We start from the raw sequence: 20328 nt of genomic DNA, 5'->3' as shown, positions 1-20328 counted from the left end.
TGGCTGATTAGACACAACCAATCGCGCACCATGACTGCTAGAATGTTGATAACGCCATGAGACTAGCAAGCAAAAGCCCGATCGCAATGCCTCGACCTGTTCCTGCCGTAATCTGCTGTGTTGCAAAACTACTCTGAGTCTGCTGTGGTTGTTGTGATTGAACGTATCCTGGTCCTTGTTGTTTGGTGGAATCCACTACATTCAGCACGCAGATGAACAGAATTCAGCGATCGACCATTTGCGAGGCCATTTTATGACGGGACGACTTGACTGACCACCTGTGGTTGCGCAATTGGCCCAGCAGACGTTCGAGTAATGGACATATCTGTCCGGTCGAGTGTACGTCGCATAGTCGAAGCCTTATGATAATCAAAGAGCATCAGCTCCGGGACAAACAAAGCTGATGAACTAACAATCGCCACTCACCGAACGATCCCTGGTAGTTCACAATTGCGACAGTGTGTTGACCTTCTGATAATCCGTTTGCAAAGAACCTCAATTCTCCTGCACCGTTGGTACTTCCGGGGTAAGAAGTGAAGGGCTTGTCGTTTTTCCCCGGAGGAATGGTAGAACTGTTGATGTAGACTGAATACTGGGACGGCGAGGGAAGTGAGGGGTTCCATGGAGGCGAATAGATGGCAAGAGATGCGCCTGTGGTGGTGGAGAGTGACAGTGTGGGTAAGCAAGAGTAGATTAGCGATAGATCATGAAGACCACCAGTCGTCATACCGAAGACCGTTTCGAAATGCGGTGAGTTTATAGTACCTACCTGTAAAGCTGAAACTAATCCCCGAATTCGCACCAGTAGCGTACAGACTTGTTCCGTTTCGACCTCCAGCGATAGTTGACACATTCCCAAACCCTTTGACGACCGGGTCATCACTTTCGATGTATTTCAATGGAAGGGTACCACTGTGGGGTATAGGAAAGATAGTCAGGTCAACCCATCATCACTGGAGTCCATCAACGACGAAGAGGGCGAAATGGTAGTAATGGCAATGTCTGTGTCGCTTGCAACTCACTTCTCTTGCCCAATCTTTGCGCCGACGACGAAACTATCCAACTCGAAATCCAACTCTGGTCCTTCAAAGTTGCCAAAATTACCAACATAGACCGTATGAAAGCCGAAATCTAAATCGTCTGCATGGAAGAGCACGTTGGATCCTCTTTTGACTGTAAGAGACTCGTTGAAGAAATTGAGGGTGGAATCGACTGATGCTATATAGCCTCTGTTGGAGCGACCGTATACAGTGATGGAAGAGCCTGAATGAATTCTCTATGGTCAGCGTTACGATGGTTGCTATTGACAGACAGTAGATTTACCGGAGAAATCAAGAGTGACGGTGGCGCTGGTAGACGTAGCCTTGTGATACGTTCCTACGAGTAACGCGATTAGTCTTTGAGCACCAAATGATGTGTATGATACCACTAAGTGTAGTACTCACCGTTGTACAAAGTGGAATCCGATGCGTTCTGACGTATATCCCATCCTGCCCCACCACTGGAATAGTGGACAAGAGGGGATGTATCGTCAATCGTTATGTTAACCGACATGATCGTTCCAAATGTTATGGAGCTAGGCTAACAAAAATGAGATTTGAAGGCGTACAGTGTCCGTACCGACTGGTTAGCGTCTTATATGTACCACGATAGGTGGACATGGCGCTAATCGCTACAACCACAACTGTACCTATCGGGGCCCAAGTACAGTATCTGTCAGGTGATCTGTATTGCGTTGTTGTATTCGTTCGCAGACAAGGCACCATTCGTAAACCGCGCCGCAACGGCTTGGAGCGAATTCTCCTATCTTATACCGTAACATGTCTGAATTTACCGCTCCCCCCCTCCCCACGCCACATGCTGTATGAGCCTGCCAAGGCATGTTCAGGTACACTGGTCAAAGGGTCTCGGCGTATCTCCATTCGCGAACCGGGAAGGAGGAAGGCGTCCACGGCGAGGATAAGGGTGGATACAGGACTTGGCCATGACATCCCACAAGGAGAGATTGAACACCGCCGAACTTACAGTAAACGGAAATTGTGTCCTGTCTCGATGACGTCATGATCATCGAATGGAAGCTCTTGGCATCAGGCCTCCACACAATTCGTTTGACATTACGATTGCGCAGACTGACTGTTTATCTACATCATGCATATTTCGCACCACTACATGCACTGTAGGTACAGTCTGACCGATTGACTTGAGGAACAGATCTCGAAGTCACACGGAACGTCGATAAATCTTCGATCCGCAGCATCTTCTCACTCCGTAGCGTTTCATGTCGCCGGTCCTTCAACTTGTAAAACGTACCAGCAACTGCTTGTGTAACGACCTGAAACGAGACCGTGTCACACGACCTTCGGAACAGGGAGCAAACATCTTGTACTAGGGAAGGATCTGAGCACCAGTAGCCTGGAAACGCTGAGCGTTGATATACACATCACTTTGCACCCAACGAGCGGGACATTGTACCCCAAACGCGACATCGATGTCTCCATGTCACCTATCGCATGTATGTATGCATGGAACCTATCTCTTCTTGTACACACAGGCTCGCAAGATCTCCTCTCCTCCTTGCACTCGCTCAGTCCATCCCTTCTGCCCACGCGCTGGTCCTTGTGGGACGTCGGCGGACTTGGTAAACCTGAACAGTGTGAAGTGGGATGATGGCGAGTCCTATATGACCAGACGGTCAATATACGGCTTGGTATAGAGGAAGCTTGCAACGTACCTGCTCTTCTAGCTCGAAACCGAAAGATTCGACCATCTTAACGAAATCTTCGGTCGAGATGAATCGTGAAGTAACTTCAGCGATATGCAAGGAACCGCTGATAGGTAGTCTTATCAGCTTGAATCCACGAATCTGTGTACTTTACAGCTGACTCACCCTTGCTTCAACACTCTACAAGCTTCAAAGATTCCTCCGACCCAATTCATCCCCATCAAGGACAAACAACAGACCACGGCATCTACCACTTCCGAAGCAGCAGCGTCTTTCCCACCTCTGCCCTTCTTCTTCCCCTTTTCTTCTGACTTTGTGTGTTCCAACCCACCCGGTCGACCAGGCAAAGGCACTTTCTCCAAGAAGTCCGCCTCCACCACCCATCCTCCGGCAGTCTTCGCTTCCTGTTCTGATCCGGGAACACCGCTGTCCCCAACTAAGTCGTAGCTGAGTACGATCTTTCCTTGTGGTACGAGAGCACGAGCGAGACCTGCATCGCCGCATCCTAGATCGACAACGACTGATCCGGCAGGAAGCGGGGCTAGGAGCTTGATGATAAGGGGCAGAGGAGGTGACGGCCATCCTGCTGTCAGGAAGCGATGTGTCTCGTGGTACTGCACACACATCTTCGTCAGCTGCAATCGACAATATCATGAGCCATCTACTCACATCGGCAAAGATCTTGGGGTCCTTCTTCATCATCGCGACGGCCTCGGTAGAAGGTGTCGAATACAGCTGCTCGTTGATCCATCTGCACATGCTACCGTCAGCTTACTGTATGTCACATGCCGGAAGTCCATTAATGAGCTCACCTGAATCGTGCACCTTCGAGCTTGGCCTGCATCTTCGCTTGCATCTCGGTCAATTTACCTTCCCCTCCGACCTTCATCGCTGCCTTCTCGGACGAGGAGGAAAACATCGGAATCTCCAGCTCGACAGGTTGAGCTTTCTGCTTCGAGCCGGACTGTTTCACAGGGGTTGATTTTCCGTCCTTCTTCTGGAGTTTTTGTTCTTTGGATTTGGGAGTGTTCGATGCAGAAGTTTGAGTACTCTTCTGCTTCTTCGATCCGTCCTGCCCATATTTCCCTTTACTAGGAGTACTGCCCTCTCCCTCCGATTCCCCACCCAAACTCTGTCTCGCCTTCTTCTTGGCATTCTTCGAGATCCCCGCACCCATACCCTCTCTGCCCTCCTCCTTCTCCTTTAGATTTCCCTTCTCGATCTTGCTCATTAGCTTTTCGAGATTCGCCTGCGTCGAACGGAGGAGTTGTTCATCTTTGCCTTTCCCATCGTGAGAGGCGGAAGGTCGTTTGCGCTTATGCGATTTCGAGCCGGGCAGAGGAGTTGTGGAAAGTGCTTTGGAAGGTCCAGGCAAGGAGGAGTCGAAGGCCGAGGGAAAGAGTGACATCGTGCGTGTTCTGTATGCGATTTGAGCGTATCCGTCAAACCAAGAGGGTTGTAAGGTGTATGATGATGCAACGCAAAAAAGTTGAGAGAGAGACGACTTGTGCTGAGTGGGGCTCCCACAAGAATGAAATTTGATTCCGTCGTCTTCTTCGACTTTGCCGCCAACGACTAACAGCTCTGGAATCCAAGCAATCATTCCAACTTGAACTCTCTCTCGACCTCATATAAACATAGACTTCGCCTCCTCAAGATTTTGTAGAAGTACCTGGACCAACACACAGAATGGGTGAGTGAACATTGTTACCAGATGGTTACTGTACTAACATTTCTTTCGCCTCACAGATTATCAAGTGAGCCGATTCCCCTTCCCTTTTCCTGGTCCGGTATGTCGACTGACTCAATTTACAGAATCGAGCAGGTGCAAACAAGGGTAGTGGAGGTGTTGGTGAGTTCAGCTTACAAGAATGAGCGATGAAGAAGCTGATGACTCGGTCCAGCGGGCGCGTCGGAGACTGCCATTGATAGAAGAGAACGATTGCGAAAGCTCGCTTTGGAGACTATTGATTTGGCGAAAGATCCTTATATCCTTCGGTATGTTTTACCCTTTAATCGTCGCTCAAGTATTGTGAGGTGTGAACATCTGAGCTGATGTATTGTTGTCGTGCAGAACCCACTTGGGTACATTGGAATGTCGACTCTGTCTTACTTTACACGTCAACGAAGGATCCTATCTCGCCCATACGCAAGGAAAGAAACATCAGACAAACCTCGCTCGACGAGCTGCGAGGGATAACAAAGATGCAACATTGATGATACAAGCTGCACCGGCGACTCAGCAGGTCAAGAAGAAGGTTTTCGTGAAGATTGGAAGACCGGGTGAGTAGAAGTGTTCGAGCAACATCTCCGAGAACGGAAACAGACAGTCAAAGTCAGAGGGATAAGCTGATCAATGTCCTGTGTTCACTCCATATAGGTTACAAAATCATCAAGATTCGAGAACCGGTCAGTCAGAGGATGGGTCTGTTATTCACCGTATCTCTACCCGAGATCAAAGCTGGAGAGAGACCAAGACGGAGAATCATGTCAGCGTTCGAACAACGGAGGGAAATTCCAAACAGGGCTTTCCAATATATGGTGGTAAGTCGTCGACATTCCGCCTCGTGTTCCAAGTCGATATCACGCTGACTGTCCTGTGGTGTGGTACAAACAGCTCGCAGCGGAACCTTACGAGACGATAGCGTTTGCGATCCCTTCGAAGGAGATGGTGGATGCAGAGGAAGACGAAGAGTCGATTTGGGAACATTGGGATGCCGACGAAAAAGTTTACAGTTGTCAGTTCCTGTACAAGTGATTTAGACGTGCCATGCACATTGTATCGTAGCCCGGGCCTCAGCACGCTGCACGCCGACATAATCCTCGGAGTAGCGTTCCTACGCTCCTTCGATGCACCTTGCTGAGTCGTTATGACACAGGCAAACATCGTGTCTCTCGGCCGACAAGGCTAAATGTTCGTGAAGAGATACATGCTCAGATCAGCTACGTAACAGGTTACTGATACTTTTTAGTCTCTCTCGCATCCTCATGCGTGACCTCTGTATATCCTTCCTCCTTCTCACTCTCACTTCCCTTGCCCCAAGACCCACCATCCTCCTCAATTTCCTCTTTCAACCATTTCCCAATCTCGTCCCAATATCCCGGTACCAAACACGTATCATTATGACCACCATCAAACTCCCTCCATCTCGTCCGTCCGCCATCTCTGAGATGTCGGAGAGCAATCATCTGAGATGGTTTGACAAGCTCATCTCGACGACCTGCTAAAAAGAGGATGGGGGTAGTAGCAGGGATGAGAGTGATGGTCTTTTGGGCATCCCAATGTTCTGTCAAGAGGATGGGCAAGAGGAGCTTAGGAATCTGAGGGAGAACGAGCGGGATGAGTGTTTTCAAGGACAGGAATGTATTCTCGAGAATGAGTCCGGATACCTAAAGACCAGATGTCAGACCGTAAATCGCGCAACGGCACTCGAGAGGACTCACAGTTTCTCGGTGTTTACTTCCTGCGTAGAGACAGGCAGCACCGCCAAGGGATTGCCCATACAGCTGTATATAAAGTCGTCAACATTGAGTAAGGCTGATTGAAAGAGAGAGTAGGACATGTGAAACTCACCACTATCTTTGTTGATCCCAAGATTGGATGTGCATGGATGTATTCCATCGCAGTCTGTATGATTGAATGAAAGTAAGCTACTCAGTCTCTCCTTTCAAGTACTCGATGTTTTTTGCCTTACCTCTATGTCCGTTCGGATTCCTGTAGTAACCAAGCATATCATCAGCCTTGTTCGGAGATTGTTGTCCTAGAACCTCGCGCGCCACTTACCATGTTCTGACGGCTTCCCTTCGGACAGTCCGTATCTTAGTGGAGAAAGGAACAACGTTAGCTGACCGAGCTCTTCTGGCCCCGCACGCGGCCAGCTCACCCTCTATAGCTCAACATGAAGATATTGCATCCGAAATCGACGTTGAATTTCCTCGCAAGAGGTAGACGATGTCCCATATTGCCTATACACTGTGTAAGCTTGGATATCACACACTCCTGCGGAAGAAAAGTCGGAAACGTACCCGCATTGGCATGGAAGAATACGACAGTCGGTCTTGATTTTGCATACTGTCCGAGGTGAAAAGGTTAGCTTCTCTCTCTGGGTTGGCACGAGATTACTTACCTCGATAGCTTTATCGTCGCCCATTTCCTCTGCCCAAGCTTGCATCTCCTTCGTCGCCCTTTCTTTCCTCTCTTCCGCGCTCATACTCCGTATCTCTTGCGTGGACAAAGGTTTGATCCGAGCTGGAATCACATATGCTCGGACTTTGATACCGTCAGGACAGGTGAGGATGACATCCTCGTACGGACATCCGATTTCGATCGGTTTTGGAACGTCTACATAACTCAAGTCAGCTTGGAGCTTCGTGACTGCGATGTCAACGGGAGAGGGAGGCGTTGCTCACTCTTTCTTGAGCCGTCGGGCATATAAGCTGGGTAAATCAACGATCGTTGGAAATACCATAAACCGCCCGCTGCAAGTGTTGTCGCAAAGGCGGACGCGCCAAACGCATACTGTGTCGTACAACATGAGCTGTTTAGTAGAGCATTACGTTCTGAAGTTCACGCCTGACTCACCTTGGCGATGGTAAGAGCTGTGTTGGAGGAGATCATGTTGGATAAGAGATCCCAATGGTTTTGTCGCTTGGCACAAACAGCAGGTCTGTTTTCTTGGTGATTCGTCTTGTGTCTTGCACAGACAGATGGCTCAATACCAAGTCGAGATCAGTTTCAACACGACAAAGCAACGAGCGATGATCCAAGCGGGGCCCTCCATTCATGCATCAACGTCACTCGGTTGACGGAGACCATGGTCATGTCCGTCATTGCGTGATGCTGATATTTCCAGGTGGAGGTGGTCCACGCATCAAGGCACTGAGATACGGTTCACCTGACAACGACGACCGATAGTTTCATTCTCACAAGATCGGTGTAATGGTAGGGGAGGTGGATCCGCTCAACAAATGATGATCAGAGCGGAGGACTTTTGATGCTTTTCATATTTCTCATCTTCTTTGTGCAAGGTCCTTCCGAAAGACTGTGAGATCAGAATGTTCGAAGTATTTCGTCGATCTCCCGCTCTCCCCTCACTCTTCCTTTCCGCTCTCCTCTTCCTAACTCCGCAGCCGTCCTTCTTTATCACATTCTCCACGATCCCGCTACTAGTTTACCTGTTGACCAACGATGAGCTCTGGAATGTCGTCCTTCTTATCTTGCCAACCGTAACGGTAGCGAACACAATCGCTTCTCTACCTACCACGTGGAATCTCTTACCTTCACTCGGTCAGATAATCCTCCTGCAATTGGTCTTCTCAACCTCAATATGTACCGCTATAGTAGGTACGGACATTGCCCAGAGATACATGGTAAGAAAAGGTTATGTGGATGGAGATAGCTGGCAGGCTGCACCGACGTTCGGTTTGATCTGGTCATCCACATGGTGTGTATGGGAACAGTTGTCACCATTTGGTCGATATGTAAATCTTCCACCTTACGACTGCTATTCATTCTGCATATCACACAGTCTGACAATGAATTTGATAGGGTATCCCATCTCCGCTTCCTGACTCCGTACCGGCGCTCCTACCCGTTCTGCGTATCGCCGGGACGACAGGGCTCGATATACTGATTGGGATGACGGGATATCTCACCTATCAGCTGATCACTACGACTTGGCCATCTCTCAATCCCATTCTTCCCACCTCGTGGCAGAGAACGGAGAAGAGACGCTCTTCTAATGGTAACAACGTCTCTGTCCTGACCCAAAGCGTTCCGAACTTGATCGAAGGCATCGAGTCAGACGAGAGGGAAGTGTTATTGGACAACCAGCCAAACCCTGTTCAGTATACGACTTTCACATCGACAAGGGAAATAGCTCCAACTTGGTCACGATCTACAACGATTCTCTCCTTCGTTCTGCTCACAACTTACTCTCTCTTGTTGTCCGTACCGATACCTGTCCCCATATCGCTTTCTTCACCTATCACCGCGATCACTCCTCTATCTATCGGATGTGTACTTCCACCACCCTCCGAACTCTCACCGCTCGATACCCTCATTCACGCTTCCGAAACACTAGGTTCTCATGCGAAGCTTATCGTCTGGCCTGAAAGTGCCCTTCAAACAAGAAGCAGTATCGGACGGACATCAGCTATTGAGAAGGTCAGAGTGGAAGTGTCCAAGCGTTATGCCGTTTGGGTGCTGATGGGTGTGGACGGTGAGGTCCAAGCGGGACTAAATGGGGAGAAGAAGAAGAGGAAGAATGAAGTAATCCTGGTTGGACCCGAGGGTATGGTTGGTTCTTATGAGAAACAGAGGTTGATACCTTGTGAGTTGTGATTGTAGTATAACTTAAGATACTTCGCCATTCCGCTAACAATCACCGCCGATCAGTGGTCGAATCGTATTCCATTGACAAAGGGGAGAATCGCGCTTCCGTTTGGGATGTCAGTCTGCCACCGTGAGGTCCCGTTTCATTACAGGCCGAAACCATGCAGCGCTCACCGACACAACGCTCTCTTTGCAGTCCCGGTCACGTCACGAAATCGCAATGGAACCCAGTACAACCACATCACCGATCGGTGCCCATCACCCCTCTGATCTGCTTGGACGCTCTTCACCCGTCCTTGCTCGCATCGTCCTCCGCCTCACTCTTGGTCATACCCGCTTCTTCTCCTAGTTCCACCTTGTCCCCACACATCCTCGGACATGCCCAAAGTCTATCAATAAGCCACGGTATACCCTCTTTCGTATGTTCCGCCTCCGGCGCCGGTGTGTCCGCCCTGATAGATCCTTGGGGGAGGATCTTGTTCCAACAAACCGGAGGGGAGAGTTTCGTGGTCAAAGTCGGTATACCATATTCAGGTCCAGGTCGGACAAATCGGTCAAAGACGGGATGGGAGAAGTTGGGTGCTCTTGGTGTTCTTGTAATATGGTTGGCAGCGGTAATCGCAGGAAGTTGTGCGGAGAAGATATCACTACAGAGGCTTGGAGGCGGAGAAGAATGGCGGAGGCGGTTGGAAACTATCAAGCAAAGGGTTATGGGAATGTGGCGTGTGCTTGGACGGGGTGAAAGAGTGGAGGCGTTGGTGGATGAGGATGACGACCTGATATGAGTAAGGTTCAGGAGTTGTCAGGAACGTTATACTTCCTATCTTTCAGACTAGGACCCGAGATTCTATTCGTTCGAGATTCCGAGATGTGAGATCATCGGATTTCGTACAAACTTTGAATTTCTGGGCAAGAAGAAACGATAGAGTTTCGGCCCAACAATGCACCTATGTCCAGATCCCGATCTGCGAGATTTGTCCGTTTATCGAACTGCATAGACAGTTAGGTCATCAAATGGGTGACGGCAATACTCGAGTATAGGTTCTCGTAGTCGACCTTCATCAAAGAAGCTCTACTCGCTTCCTCAACTCTACATTGCGTGTGGCCAAGACGCGCAAGATGCGCACGGAGCCACACAACGTTGGTATACGTGTTTGCCTTACGATTATTAGTCGCCACTTCCGTCGTACCTATGCATCGGTATGTCTAGGAGCTGCAATTCTGTGCATTTGGTCCAATGTCACAGCATCCCAAAAGTATAAAGTTGTTGATAAGGGATGTTCGAAAGCCCACAAATCTAATCTGAGCGAGATGAAGAACTACGACTACTATGTGAGGAGAAGCTGCTTTTTCAGCCCGAACAATGGCGCACTTCGGGTTGAGGTCATGTCGGTCCAAGGCGGTTATGTAACAAATTGAGCATTAAGCGTTGATCGTTGATCATTCAATTGCCAGGTTTGATGTTATGTAGACGATAACCAGCCATCTAGTCCCGCGTGACAATCACGTTGTCACACGCCTACTCGGATCAGCATTTTGTATTACGTTGGGGTTGATCTTTCCTGTATTTTGTCCTGTTCGTACTAAACCATGTATGCTGATTATTCCTATCTTGGTATGTGAGCTAGAGAGTCCTCGACCCCACGCGAGGAGGAAGAGGGATGTTTTACAGGGTTGTTCTGTTATCCTTCGTAAGGAAACAGGAACAAGAAAAAAGACGGGAGTGATAGAGTCGTACCTGTCGATCATCTTGACCCTGAATCGATATCACCCACAAACAAAAAAGTTGTTGTGTCTCGTCTCGCGCGATGTTTCTCTGAATGATTCGAGAGGAGGGAAGTGCGACTGTCACGCATATATGCGCCTCATTCTCTCGCTTGGACAACGCCAGGTGAAGCGACGCACGCTTTGACTAGGGGCATTGTGCTGGAAGAGGACATGGCTTGTTGAACGGGACATCACGTCCTGAGAAATAACGCACAAACCGTTCGTCTCGCTACTTGCTACATGGGAAAGCTCAATCCTGGACTTTGGCAAGTCGGTCGGACCGTTGCCCCGCTCGATGTTGATCGTGATTGATCACGGTGAATGTACGATATTGCTCTTCTGTCGATTTCTAGAAAGTTCGTCTTAAATTCGATCGTAAAGATCCATGCCTTCATACTGTAAATAGCATTTTTATGATGACAGATCTCAGAGATCTCTGGTGCATGAGAGATCATCCGAGATCCATCCACAGTCTCGTTGTTAAGCATGACCGAAAGTGTCCATCCCAACTGTCTCTCTTCGAGCAACAAAGTTAACGAAAAACATCATGCATCGGTTACTTGGATGCGATGGATGGTGACTTACCTTTGTCTGAGATGGCTTGAAACATTGACCAAAAAAGTCCGAAAGCGATTGATTGATTGATTTGCTTTCGTCATTCGATTTTTCCCCGTCTGACGAGCCATCTTTTTTACTATCTTTCTTTCACGCTTTCTACGCGATAGTACCTCTCTCGCATCGCATGGTAGGGAATGTTCTTTTCCCCCATTCCTTTACCGTAACGTAGTCTAACCCTTCAGCCATTTGGGACCTTGCACACTTATTTTTAGTTACTCGGGTCCACCGTCAGTCTCAACCTCTCGGAGCGAGCGCAGGCGCAGAGCGCCTGCCAAGAAACAGAATCAAACCTACCTTCCAGGGAGGACAGTTTTATCCCTCGTTATCATCCACGACGCACCGCTCACTGCTGTCTGCTCAACGAACCATGTCCTTTTCGTTACTTGTGCCTGGCGACTAGTAATCGCTTTTCGTAATTACCAGTAAAATAAGGATTGTCACCTTGTGGAAGGGGGGAGTCCTTGATGATTTTCCCGATCCCTCTGGCCATCGTCCACGATCAGACCGAAATGGAATCAAAAGCTGCACGCAATGATATAGAGCTACTGGATCGCGGTCAATTGACGACCCGATGGGATTGACCTCAGTACAATCAATCATCTTTGAGACATTATTAGTAGAACTACATTGTCTCGATTTTCCTTTTTCCCTCAATAATTCATATAACCAAACCACACTCTTTTTATTTTCCACCCAACAGTGAGCGCTGGTCGCACAATTTATCTTTTTCTCTCCTTCGGCAGTATTTGAATCACCTTCTTTTCCTTCCTTTACCCTTCGAGACTGCGCACAGATATAGAATGTCTCACTCCAGGTTTGTTAGAAACCCGTCCTGCTTCAATGGAAAGAATCCGCTGACATGACCGAACAGAATGTACTACCATTCTGGCCCCAGTCTATCCCCTGGTACAGCCAAACAAGTAGTCGAAGCTTTCTCTCACGAAACATCATCTTCTGCATCCGAATCTCCCGATTCCCTCTACTCAAGCGGATCACCCACCTTCCCCAACAATCCCGCTTTCGAATATTCGGAGCACGAATCCGACGAATTGGAACACCACGAGCAGGATGAATATGATGCGATGGTCGAAGAGGGTGGAGAGGCAGATGGAGACGATTGGGCAAGTCCCGCATGGGGCAGATGGCCACAGAGTGCCGTGGGTATGAGTGCACCCGGATGGTCGCCATCTCCGAGGGGATCGATCATCTCCATTTCGCCGAGGGGGAGTTTCAGCGGAAATGGGACTCGACAAAGTTCGATCGACAGGAGAAGTTCGGTTCCAAAGGCACCCAAGATGTCATTTGAGGAGAGAAGAGACAGCAATCCCAGTTTGCTTGGCTTTGACCTCGCCGCTCAACGGCGTCGATCTAGTGGTACTCGAAGTCTCACAGGAGACCGACGAAGGTCGAGTGTTTACTCCATGGGGTCCGTCGTCGATCCTATTGAGGATGCAAGGTTGAGGAACATAGCCAGTATGGAACTCCTCCGACGACGGTTCTCAGAAGTGGTCGAAGTAACCGGTCCTAGCAGCGACGAGGAAGAGGAAGGATCTGAGGATCATATCGCTGTGGCACGTGCACGAATGAGCACTTGGTCGCCATATACCGACGATTCAGACTACGACGAGGACGATTCGGAAGTTCATACCGCACCTTACGCCCCTACACCGGAATTGCAGCAACAAGAAGTCCCCACGATACTCTCAAACTTCCCCCTGGCCTCAGTGGCACATGAGCCAGCGACAGAGACGCCTTCGGACCTCTCCGCAAGTTCTTCGCCCTCACTTCGACGTGGGGCGCCCCGGTTCGGAGCACCTGCGATGCAGATGATTGGTACCCCTCCCGCCCCAGCTTTGCCCACTACAATTCTGCGTGGCAGGAACAGACCTCCCACTCGTCGATCAGCGACGAATTGGGAAGTTCCGGTACCTCGCACCATCGGTGTTCCTCCGGGAGCCGCCGCACCGCGTCCAGGACTTGTTCGATCCGCTTCCAATCCTTGGTATTCAGCTGCGGCACGATCGAGGGAGGCTGCAGGTCTGCTCGAAAAGCGAGCAGCCGGTTCGTTCCCCGTAGCGCGAGTCACTCCTCTGGGGGTCTCTCCCCTTCGAGAATCGCTCCGCCGCCAGTCTGTTGTATCCGACGGTGAGGCCTCTCGTCGAGGTTCAGTCGCTGAAAGACGCATGTCTTTGGCGAAAGAGGCGATCACCCGCCGACATTCAGCGGCTCTCTCAGACACTGAAACGCCGCGACGAGAGTCACTTGCCGATAGACGCATGTCACTTGTCAAGGAGAGCGTCCTGCGTCGAATGTCAGGTGAAAGCTCTACTCGCCGATCTTCCAAATCTGGATCTCGCAAGTCATCCGTTGCCAGTCAGCGTAAATCATCTCTAGCTAGCAGCGGTGAGCTTCGACGACCCTCGAAAGATTCTCGAAAGTCGTCGATAGTCAGTATAGGCGAATATGGTTACCTTGCGCCTTCTATCCAGATTGATGGACCGGCGACCCCAACGGTCAACTCTGCACCTGCTATCGAACCGATACCAGAGTATGCCTTTCCAGCAAGACTGAGACGAAACGCCCCTCCTTCTATCGTCCTCCCAAAGTATACCTTCCCAGCCCATACCTCACCTACCATGTCGAGCTACACGCCGACACCTAGGTTCAATCCGCTAGAGTCATTCTTTGGCAGATCACCCTCTCAGCCGTCCGCTGAACAACAGGTTAGCTCGCCAAACATGTCTTCCACCGGAATGCTTTCGCCTATCCAATCTGAATATGACCAGACGCCTCATGGTAGTCCCAAGGTTAGCATGATCAACAGAGGTCGACCACTCTCCCCTCCTGAGTTCAGGGAACCTCTTCCCTTCAGATCGATGCAGCCGCCTAGTCCCAAATCCAACTTCCCTTCTCCCGTTGCTTCGACTTCGGCTACTATCGCCTCTCCTCAACTTGCTTCGTCCCACGGGCATGGATCATCCTCCCCCGGGAACGGTAATAGCTCTCGGAAGCCTGTCCCAAAGCTGTCTAGAGAGGAATTACGAATTGAGAAGCTTCGAGACGAGTTGCTTCGATTTGAACGAGACGAGGAGATCAAAAGGAAGGTAGCACAGCAAGAGGCGGCTCTGGGCAACTACACCCCGACAGACAGAGCGATCTTGAGAGCTGCAGCGGGACATCGAAGGACTGTCAGTATCGAAGATATGAGACTCGCTTCGGGGGCCGCCGCTTCCAACGCGGCTGCGATTGAAACTAGACCGGGTGTCCGACGACAAGCCACTTCACCTGTGCCGATTTTGGAGAACGCTCCATCTCGACCGGGTATGAGTCGTCGACAGACGGCTATGCGATTTGATGATTATCGTATTCAGTCCTCAATCATTGGCCCTTACCCTGCTGCTCCTGTTCGACCTGACGACAAAGGTAAAGGTCGATCTGTCGAGAAAGGCGTCAGCAAGCGAACCTCGGTCACCTTTGCCGATCAAGTTGGCAAACAACAACCTTCTTCTCCTCCCCTTGCAAGACCAAAGATGGACAGGACTTCCTCCTTCTCGCGATTCTTCGGCGGTGGAGGGAGGAAGGCCGTCTCACCAACTTCGAGTCCGAAACAGCCATCTCTAGGTGGGAGTAGTGGAAGACCGACATCACTGAAACCTGCTTTGAGACCTGTATCCATGGATGGATCCGCGCTCATGAGACAAGAGTAAACAAGCAGGGATTGTGGACGTTGCCGGTTGGTCTTGGCGATATTAGGGAATCTGTTTCGGTCGTATCTTGGTTCTTCTTATTCTTCTGGGTTCTGGGTTTATACTGTATTTGGGTTATCTCTCAATGTTGACAGCGAGTGTATGTATCGTATATAGTATCAGTATAGTTTGAGAATAGCGATGCATCCTCTTATGTACATGTACAATCACCTAACACCAGTACCAGTTGCCTGGATGAGTGCGAGTGTGGAGACTCCGCTGTGAGCAATCTTGACCACGTGGCTTTCGATAAAAGTTCAAAACCTGCACCATCGTTTATTTGTGTGCTCAATCATTTCGTTCATGCATCTCTTCAACACCTGTCAACAGCTTATATAGACTCATCAAGCACGATGCCGAAAGCTACAAAGAAGAAGAAGGAGAAGCATGCTGATTTCGCTGTGAGTAATCGTACCGATCACGATTGAAGAATGCGCAGCATATCACTTTCTATCGTTGATGACCATGGCTGACATGTTGCGTTCGAGTAGAAAGCAAAGCTTAAGCTTGGAAAGGGTAAACAAGCCGCTTCCAATGCTACAGATACATCCTTCAAAGCGAGGTGTGAGTGACTACTACCGTCTCCCTATATTTGTTGCTCTGGACATCACCGTCTGTCGAGACTGAGACATGTAGCTGATACTAATGCTTGCTCGTAGCCATCGCCCTGCCTGGTCAAGAAGCTCTTGCCAGAGCTGCTCGTGTCGAAGATGGTTCCGGCCCTTCTGAACCAACTACCGCCAACGGTCTGACGCTTGACGATCTGATAATCCGATTCAGACATCCGAATGCAGGAGTGAGGAAGGAATCGTTAGGTGGAGTGAAGGAGATTTTGGGAGTGGAGGTGGGAAGAGAAACCGGGAAAGTTTTGAGAGCATTAGGAGGATTGATCTCGGATGATGTGAGTGTAGCTAGACTTAATATGCGGTCAACATCCTGGACGCTGTTCTGGAGGTACGGAAACGGAGGTCGGATTTGCTGTGTTGACAGTGTACTGACGATATCGTATTTCTCAGGATGCTTCGGTTCGAAAAGCCTTGATAGCCTTGCTTGGATGGTATCTTGCTCAAGTACCAGTTGTACGTGAAACATCCTCGGACAACTCAACGTGAAAAAACTGACGAAAGCAATATGTGAAATGTAGAGCACATTATCCCCCCATCTTCCCCTTTTAGTCCTGCAAACATCTTCCGCTCTCTCGCACATCTTCCCCGAAATCCGACTTGACGGATGTAAACTTGTTCATCTATTATTACAACATGTCCCCTCCCATGTCGTCGGTTCGTGGCCGCATGAGCCTTCCAACATCCTCGAAGGATTACGATTGGCCGTAGGACTAGGCGGAGAGAAGGGTGTCAATTCTCAAATTGGACGATTGACAGGTGGCGCAAAGTTGGTTACGATGCGCGCGATGAGCGAGTTCGTGAGACGTGGTTTGGGAATAGGATTGGAGGTGGAAAAGGGTAAATGGAAGGAAGGATGGGAAGAGAGCGGTAGTAGAGGAAAAGGAAGAGGGAAACAGAGAACAGTCAAGGCGGATGGAGGAGCGGATCTGAGTGAAGAGGGATGGCTGGCGGCAGGGAAGTGTTGGGACGTAGAAGCGGAGTTGGAGAATGGTTGGGAGATTGGAAGACTAGGCCAGCAAGGAGGAAAGGGCGATGAAGATAATGTGGTTGGAGTCGTCTCGGTGAGCACTCGTCTACCGTCTATACGCAGCGCTAGGTAAAACACTAACATCTTCCACTCGATAATAGCAACTATACATCCAACTTCACCCCCTGCTTCTCTCAACATTCCTTGAATCTGCTCCTACCGCCTTCTCACCGTCCTCAACTTCCTCTTTCTCTTCGTCTTCCGCCAACGCGACCGAAGACATCCCCTTAGCGCTATGTAACACCACCGCGTCCCTTACAGAACTGCTTGCACGAGCGATCCTTACCCGCGCTCCCCCAAACCCCTCACCCGAACTCAAAGAGGTCCGATCGTGTGTTTCCGATTTCCTAAAACGCATGGCTGCTTGGTTCCCATTCCGATCCCCCAAATCGCAGGCCCTCACACCATCAGGCCTCTCGCCCGGTTTCGAACTCTCGTTAGCGTACTCGAATCTGGCTGTATTGCTCGCTCCAAGACCGCCAGCACTGGTATGGCCCGAGACAACTACAAGCAAAGGTGGTCCAGCTAGACAAAGTAGGTCAGCGATGAGAGTTAAGGCTGTCGAAACTGCCTGGGGAAAGATGAGAGAGACTGCGAGAGATACAGGCAAAGGAAAGGGTAAAGCGAGTAGCGCGGATAATTGGGCGATGGAAGAGGTTGCGGAGTGGGTCAAGGATGTTTTGGTGAGTGAATCGATAAACAGGGATGTAATTGATAGGACAAGCTGACTGTTCCGTTTCAGGCCCCGACAAAAGACGCTCTTGCACCCTCGTTGACACCAGCTGCCTACTCTGCCCTTCTACCTATCATTTGGGCTCTCCTTGTCCAACCGCCCGCCCAACCGGTTTCAGAGGATGACATTCCCACTTCTGTCGGTACAGCATTCTTGACCCACCTGACTAGGCAAGCAGCAACATCTGCCATCCGAAATGTAGGCGACGAGTTTGTCATTTCCCTTATTGATATACACGAACAACGATATCCGACACTACCATTCTATATCCAGGTTAATTCGCCCTTACATGACTTGTTTGGAAGATGGTTCGAAAATGTACCAAAGATACTTTGGGAGCTGGGTACGAGAGATGAGGGGAGTACGGAAAAGTTGTTGAGGTTCTTGCTTGATATTGGATCAAGAGGTCAGGGCGGTTCAGCATCGTCACTAGAGCTCTTAGGCGTGGAGGTGAGTGCTGGCTGAGAGATACCTGTGCCGAGCAACAGCGCTGATTGGACCACCATGGACAGGTCTTCCCATCCATATCTGGCAAATTAGCTGCATTCTACCACATCCAACATCCTACAAAAGGATCCGTTCCAGGACCATGGACCAAACTTGTCCAACCTCCAATCAAGAAGATTGGTCTAGACGTGGCTAGAGTATGGATAGAGTGGGATAAAGAGGGTAGATTGGGCGATGCAGTGGGGAGGGGATGTAAGGCTGCTGGAAAGGAGTGGGAGGGATATTGGACTAGATGAGTTCTTGCGAAATGCATGCATGTGTGAATGTGTGCAGTTGTGGATGTTGGTGGATAGGTGGATGGGATGGTGATCGAATGACGTCAAATGGCGTCCAGATTGATTACGGACCGAACGCGCCGATTACCGTGATCACCGTACTTATCGTTCGTCCTCTGGCATAGCATCCATCCATCAGCATCACGGCTTGTTGCTCGTTGTTATTGTTCATTGAACTCTGTTATCGGTTCTGACATTGCATCGTCACCTACACCTATTGTCTGAAGCAGCATACACCATGTCGAACTCTGATATCATACATCCGAAAGCCGTGGCCGTAATCACTGGAGCTGCGTGAGTGGATGTTGCGACGGGTGGATTACTTGGTCGTGCGACCCGTGGATAACCTGCCTGACTGAGCTGACATCCACGATTCATTTCTATTCTATCATACTCGTACTGTTCTACAACATGAAACGACCTCTCCCTTTGCGGTTCATGATGTACCCCTCCCGATCTCATTCTGCCTATGGCTAACCCCAACAACCCGGCTAATCGCCCCCACAGCTCCGGGATCGGTCTCGCTGCTGCTCTCCGATATGCCAAAGAGGGGATGTCCATCTTCCTCGCCGACATCAACGAATCCGACCTCGATTCCGCTATCAATACTGTGAAGCGTGTAGACGGTGTTGGGGAGGTATTCGGGTTGAAAGTGGACGTTAGTAGTATCGAAGAGGTGGTAGGATTGAGAGATAAGGTCTTGGAGGAATTTGGAGAGGTAAGCTCACTCCGGCCTCATACTACTGCTGTTCTGGCCTGGAGCACCGCACGAGGTCGGCGGCAGACGTGATACGGTCCTATAAGCAAGACGATGACCTCAAGCTCGAGCGCTAATGCGCTCTCGCACTCGCTCGCAGATCCACGTCCTCATGGCCAACGCCGGAACTTCCGTCCCCACCCCCGCGTTCTCTCTGACGACCCCACTCGCTGAGCTGCAACAGAAATGGCATAAAGTGCTCGATACCAATTTCTCTGGGGTGTTGAATGTCACTCAGGCTTTTGCACCGATAATGGCCCGGCAGGAGAATTCGAGTGTGATCATCGTTACGGGGAGTAAGCAGGGTATCACTTGTCCTCCGTGAGTCAGGGAACCTTGTCCAGTGTTGACTTGTCGGTCTGGGAACGGGCGTTTCGTTCTCCAAAGATGAGACGGGTGGTGATTGGGGTTGTCATAGAAGAGGACGTGGGCTGACGTGCGAGATCACAGAGGCAATGCCGGGTACAACGTCTCCAAAGCTGCTGTTAAGACCTATACCGAGCAACGTGAGTATAGTGGCTTTGAGCTAATACTACCGGCCGATCAGCTGACTTTCACGCTCACATCAGTCGCTCACGAGCTTCGTAACGTACCCGATAGTCGATGTTCAGCCCATCTTTTCGTGTAAGTGGCATTGTTGACAACCACAATCAGGGAGCAAACACTGACAACGGTTTCGCAGCCCCGGATGGGTCCACACCGGTCTTACTGGTGCTCGGACCAACCCAAACAAACCTCCTGGCGCATGGTCCCCCGAACAGACTGTAGACTACATGATCGAAAAGGTGTTTGAGGACTCGGACTTTTATGTTATCTGTCCCGATAACGAGACGACTTCTGTGAGTGGACCTGCGGTCTGCGATGTCGAGAATCGAAGCTGATTCTGCTTTGTTCAATAGTCGCTCGATAAAGCTAGAATTCAGTGGAGTCTGGGCGATGTTATCGAGAACCGTCCAGCACTATCTCGTTGGCACCCAAGTTGTGAGTAGTGATGGCCCCCCCTCTGCAACAGCGTGTCAGACTGCAGAAACGGGGACTGAACTGATCACATTTCTCCGAGCAGACAAAGCCCGCTTCGATGACTTTATCGCTACGAAGCAAGGGCTTGCGGGACGAAGTCGAAGTCGTGGAAGGGCACCTTTGGCTCGAGAAGATTCAGGTTTCCCTTCTGAAGCAGATTTGTTGCGTATACCCCCTTCGCTGAGCGAGCAGTGAG

At 50.1% G+C, this 20328-nt stretch overlaps 8 protein-coding genes across 8 annotated transcripts; 5 read left to right on the top strand and 3 right to left on the bottom strand.

Moving 5' to 3' along the window:
* Positions 1-37: 37 nt before the first annotated feature.
* Positions 38-1554, bottom strand: CI109_102864 (uncharacterized protein; the record flags this gene model as incomplete). The annotated part of the gene is made up of 7 exons (XM_032001254.1): positions 38-195; positions 276-359; positions 427-651; positions 770-912; positions 1023-1263; positions 1324-1377; positions 1446-1554. The coding sequence occupies 7 exons, from the start codon at positions 1552-1554 to the stop codon at positions 38-40; spliced, it is 1014 nt and encodes a 337-aa protein (XP_031864144.1).
* A 975-nt stretch (positions 1555-2529) lies between these two features.
* On the bottom strand, positions 2530-4130 carry CI109_102863 (uncharacterized protein; the record flags this gene model as incomplete). The annotated part of the gene is made up of 5 exons (XM_032001253.1): positions 2530-2676; positions 2732-2828; positions 2888-3336; positions 3392-3473; positions 3535-4130. 5 exons carry the CDS (start codon positions 4128-4130, stop codon positions 2530-2532), a joined length of 1371 nt encoding a protein of 456 aa, XP_031864143.1.
* A 281-nt stretch (positions 4131-4411) lies between these two features.
* Positions 4412-5480, top strand: CI109_102862 (uncharacterized protein; the record flags this gene model as incomplete). Its single annotated transcript, XM_032001252.1, has 7 exons — positions 4412-4415; positions 4472-4479; positions 4538-4574; positions 4627-4720; positions 4797-5005; positions 5103-5266; positions 5340-5480. 7 exons carry the CDS (start codon positions 4412-4414, stop codon positions 5478-5480), a joined length of 657 nt encoding a protein of 218 aa, XP_031864142.1.
* Positions 5481-5677: 197 nt separating this feature from the next.
* CI109_102861 (uncharacterized protein) lies at positions 5678-7340 on the bottom strand (the record flags this gene model as incomplete). The annotated part of the gene is made up of 10 exons (XM_032001251.1): positions 5678-6112; positions 6167-6229; positions 6297-6350; positions 6418-6437; positions 6507-6541; positions 6607-6688; positions 6749-6794; positions 6850-7064; positions 7133-7241; positions 7305-7340. The coding sequence occupies 10 exons, from the start codon at positions 7338-7340 to the stop codon at positions 5678-5680; spliced, it is 1095 nt and encodes a 364-aa protein (XP_031864141.1).
* Positions 7341-7777: 437 nt separating this feature from the next.
* CI109_102860 (uncharacterized protein) lies at positions 7778-9841 on the top strand (the record flags this gene model as incomplete). The annotated part of the gene is made up of 4 exons (XM_032001250.1): positions 7778-8203; positions 8271-9054; positions 9120-9186; positions 9253-9841. 4 exons carry the CDS (start codon positions 7778-7780, stop codon positions 9839-9841), a joined length of 1866 nt encoding a protein of 621 aa, XP_031864140.1.
* Positions 9842-12313: 2472 nt separating this feature from the next.
* CI109_102859 (uncharacterized protein) lies at positions 12314-15148 on the top strand (the record flags this gene model as incomplete). Its single annotated transcript, XM_032001249.1, has 1 exon — positions 12314-15148. The coding sequence occupies one exon, from the start codon at positions 12314-12316 to the stop codon at positions 15146-15148; it is 2835 nt and encodes a 944-aa protein (XP_031864139.1).
* A 392-nt stretch (positions 15149-15540) lies between these two features.
* On the top strand, positions 15541-18316 carry CI109_102858 (uncharacterized protein; the record flags this gene model as incomplete). The annotated part of the gene is made up of 8 exons (XM_032001248.1): positions 15541-15588; positions 15679-15751; positions 15847-16088; positions 16204-16266; positions 16332-16874; positions 16942-17523; positions 17583-18023; positions 18086-18316. 8 exons carry the CDS (start codon positions 15541-15543, stop codon positions 18314-18316), a joined length of 2223 nt encoding a protein of 740 aa, XP_031864138.1.
* Positions 18317-18593: 277 nt separating this feature from the next.
* Positions 18594-20327, top strand: CI109_102857 (uncharacterized protein; the record flags this gene model as incomplete). Its single annotated transcript, XM_032001247.1, has 8 exons — positions 18594-18649; positions 18863-19073; positions 19213-19433; positions 19563-19618; positions 19682-19736; positions 19795-19951; positions 20012-20093; positions 20176-20327. 8 exons carry the CDS (start codon positions 18594-18596, stop codon positions 20325-20327), a joined length of 990 nt encoding a protein of 329 aa, XP_031864137.1.
* Between the last annotated feature and the right edge of the window lies 1 nt (position 20328).

Source organism: Kwoniella shandongensis, chromosome 5, assembly GCF_008629635.2.
Source record: "Kwoniella shandongensis chromosome 5, complete sequence".
Lineage (NCBI taxonomy): Eukaryota > Fungi > Basidiomycota > Tremellomycetes > Tremellales > Cryptococcaceae > Kwoniella > Kwoniella shandongensis.
Note: the sequence above shows the minus strand (reverse complement) of the source record. Positions and strands in the feature narration are given on the sequence as shown.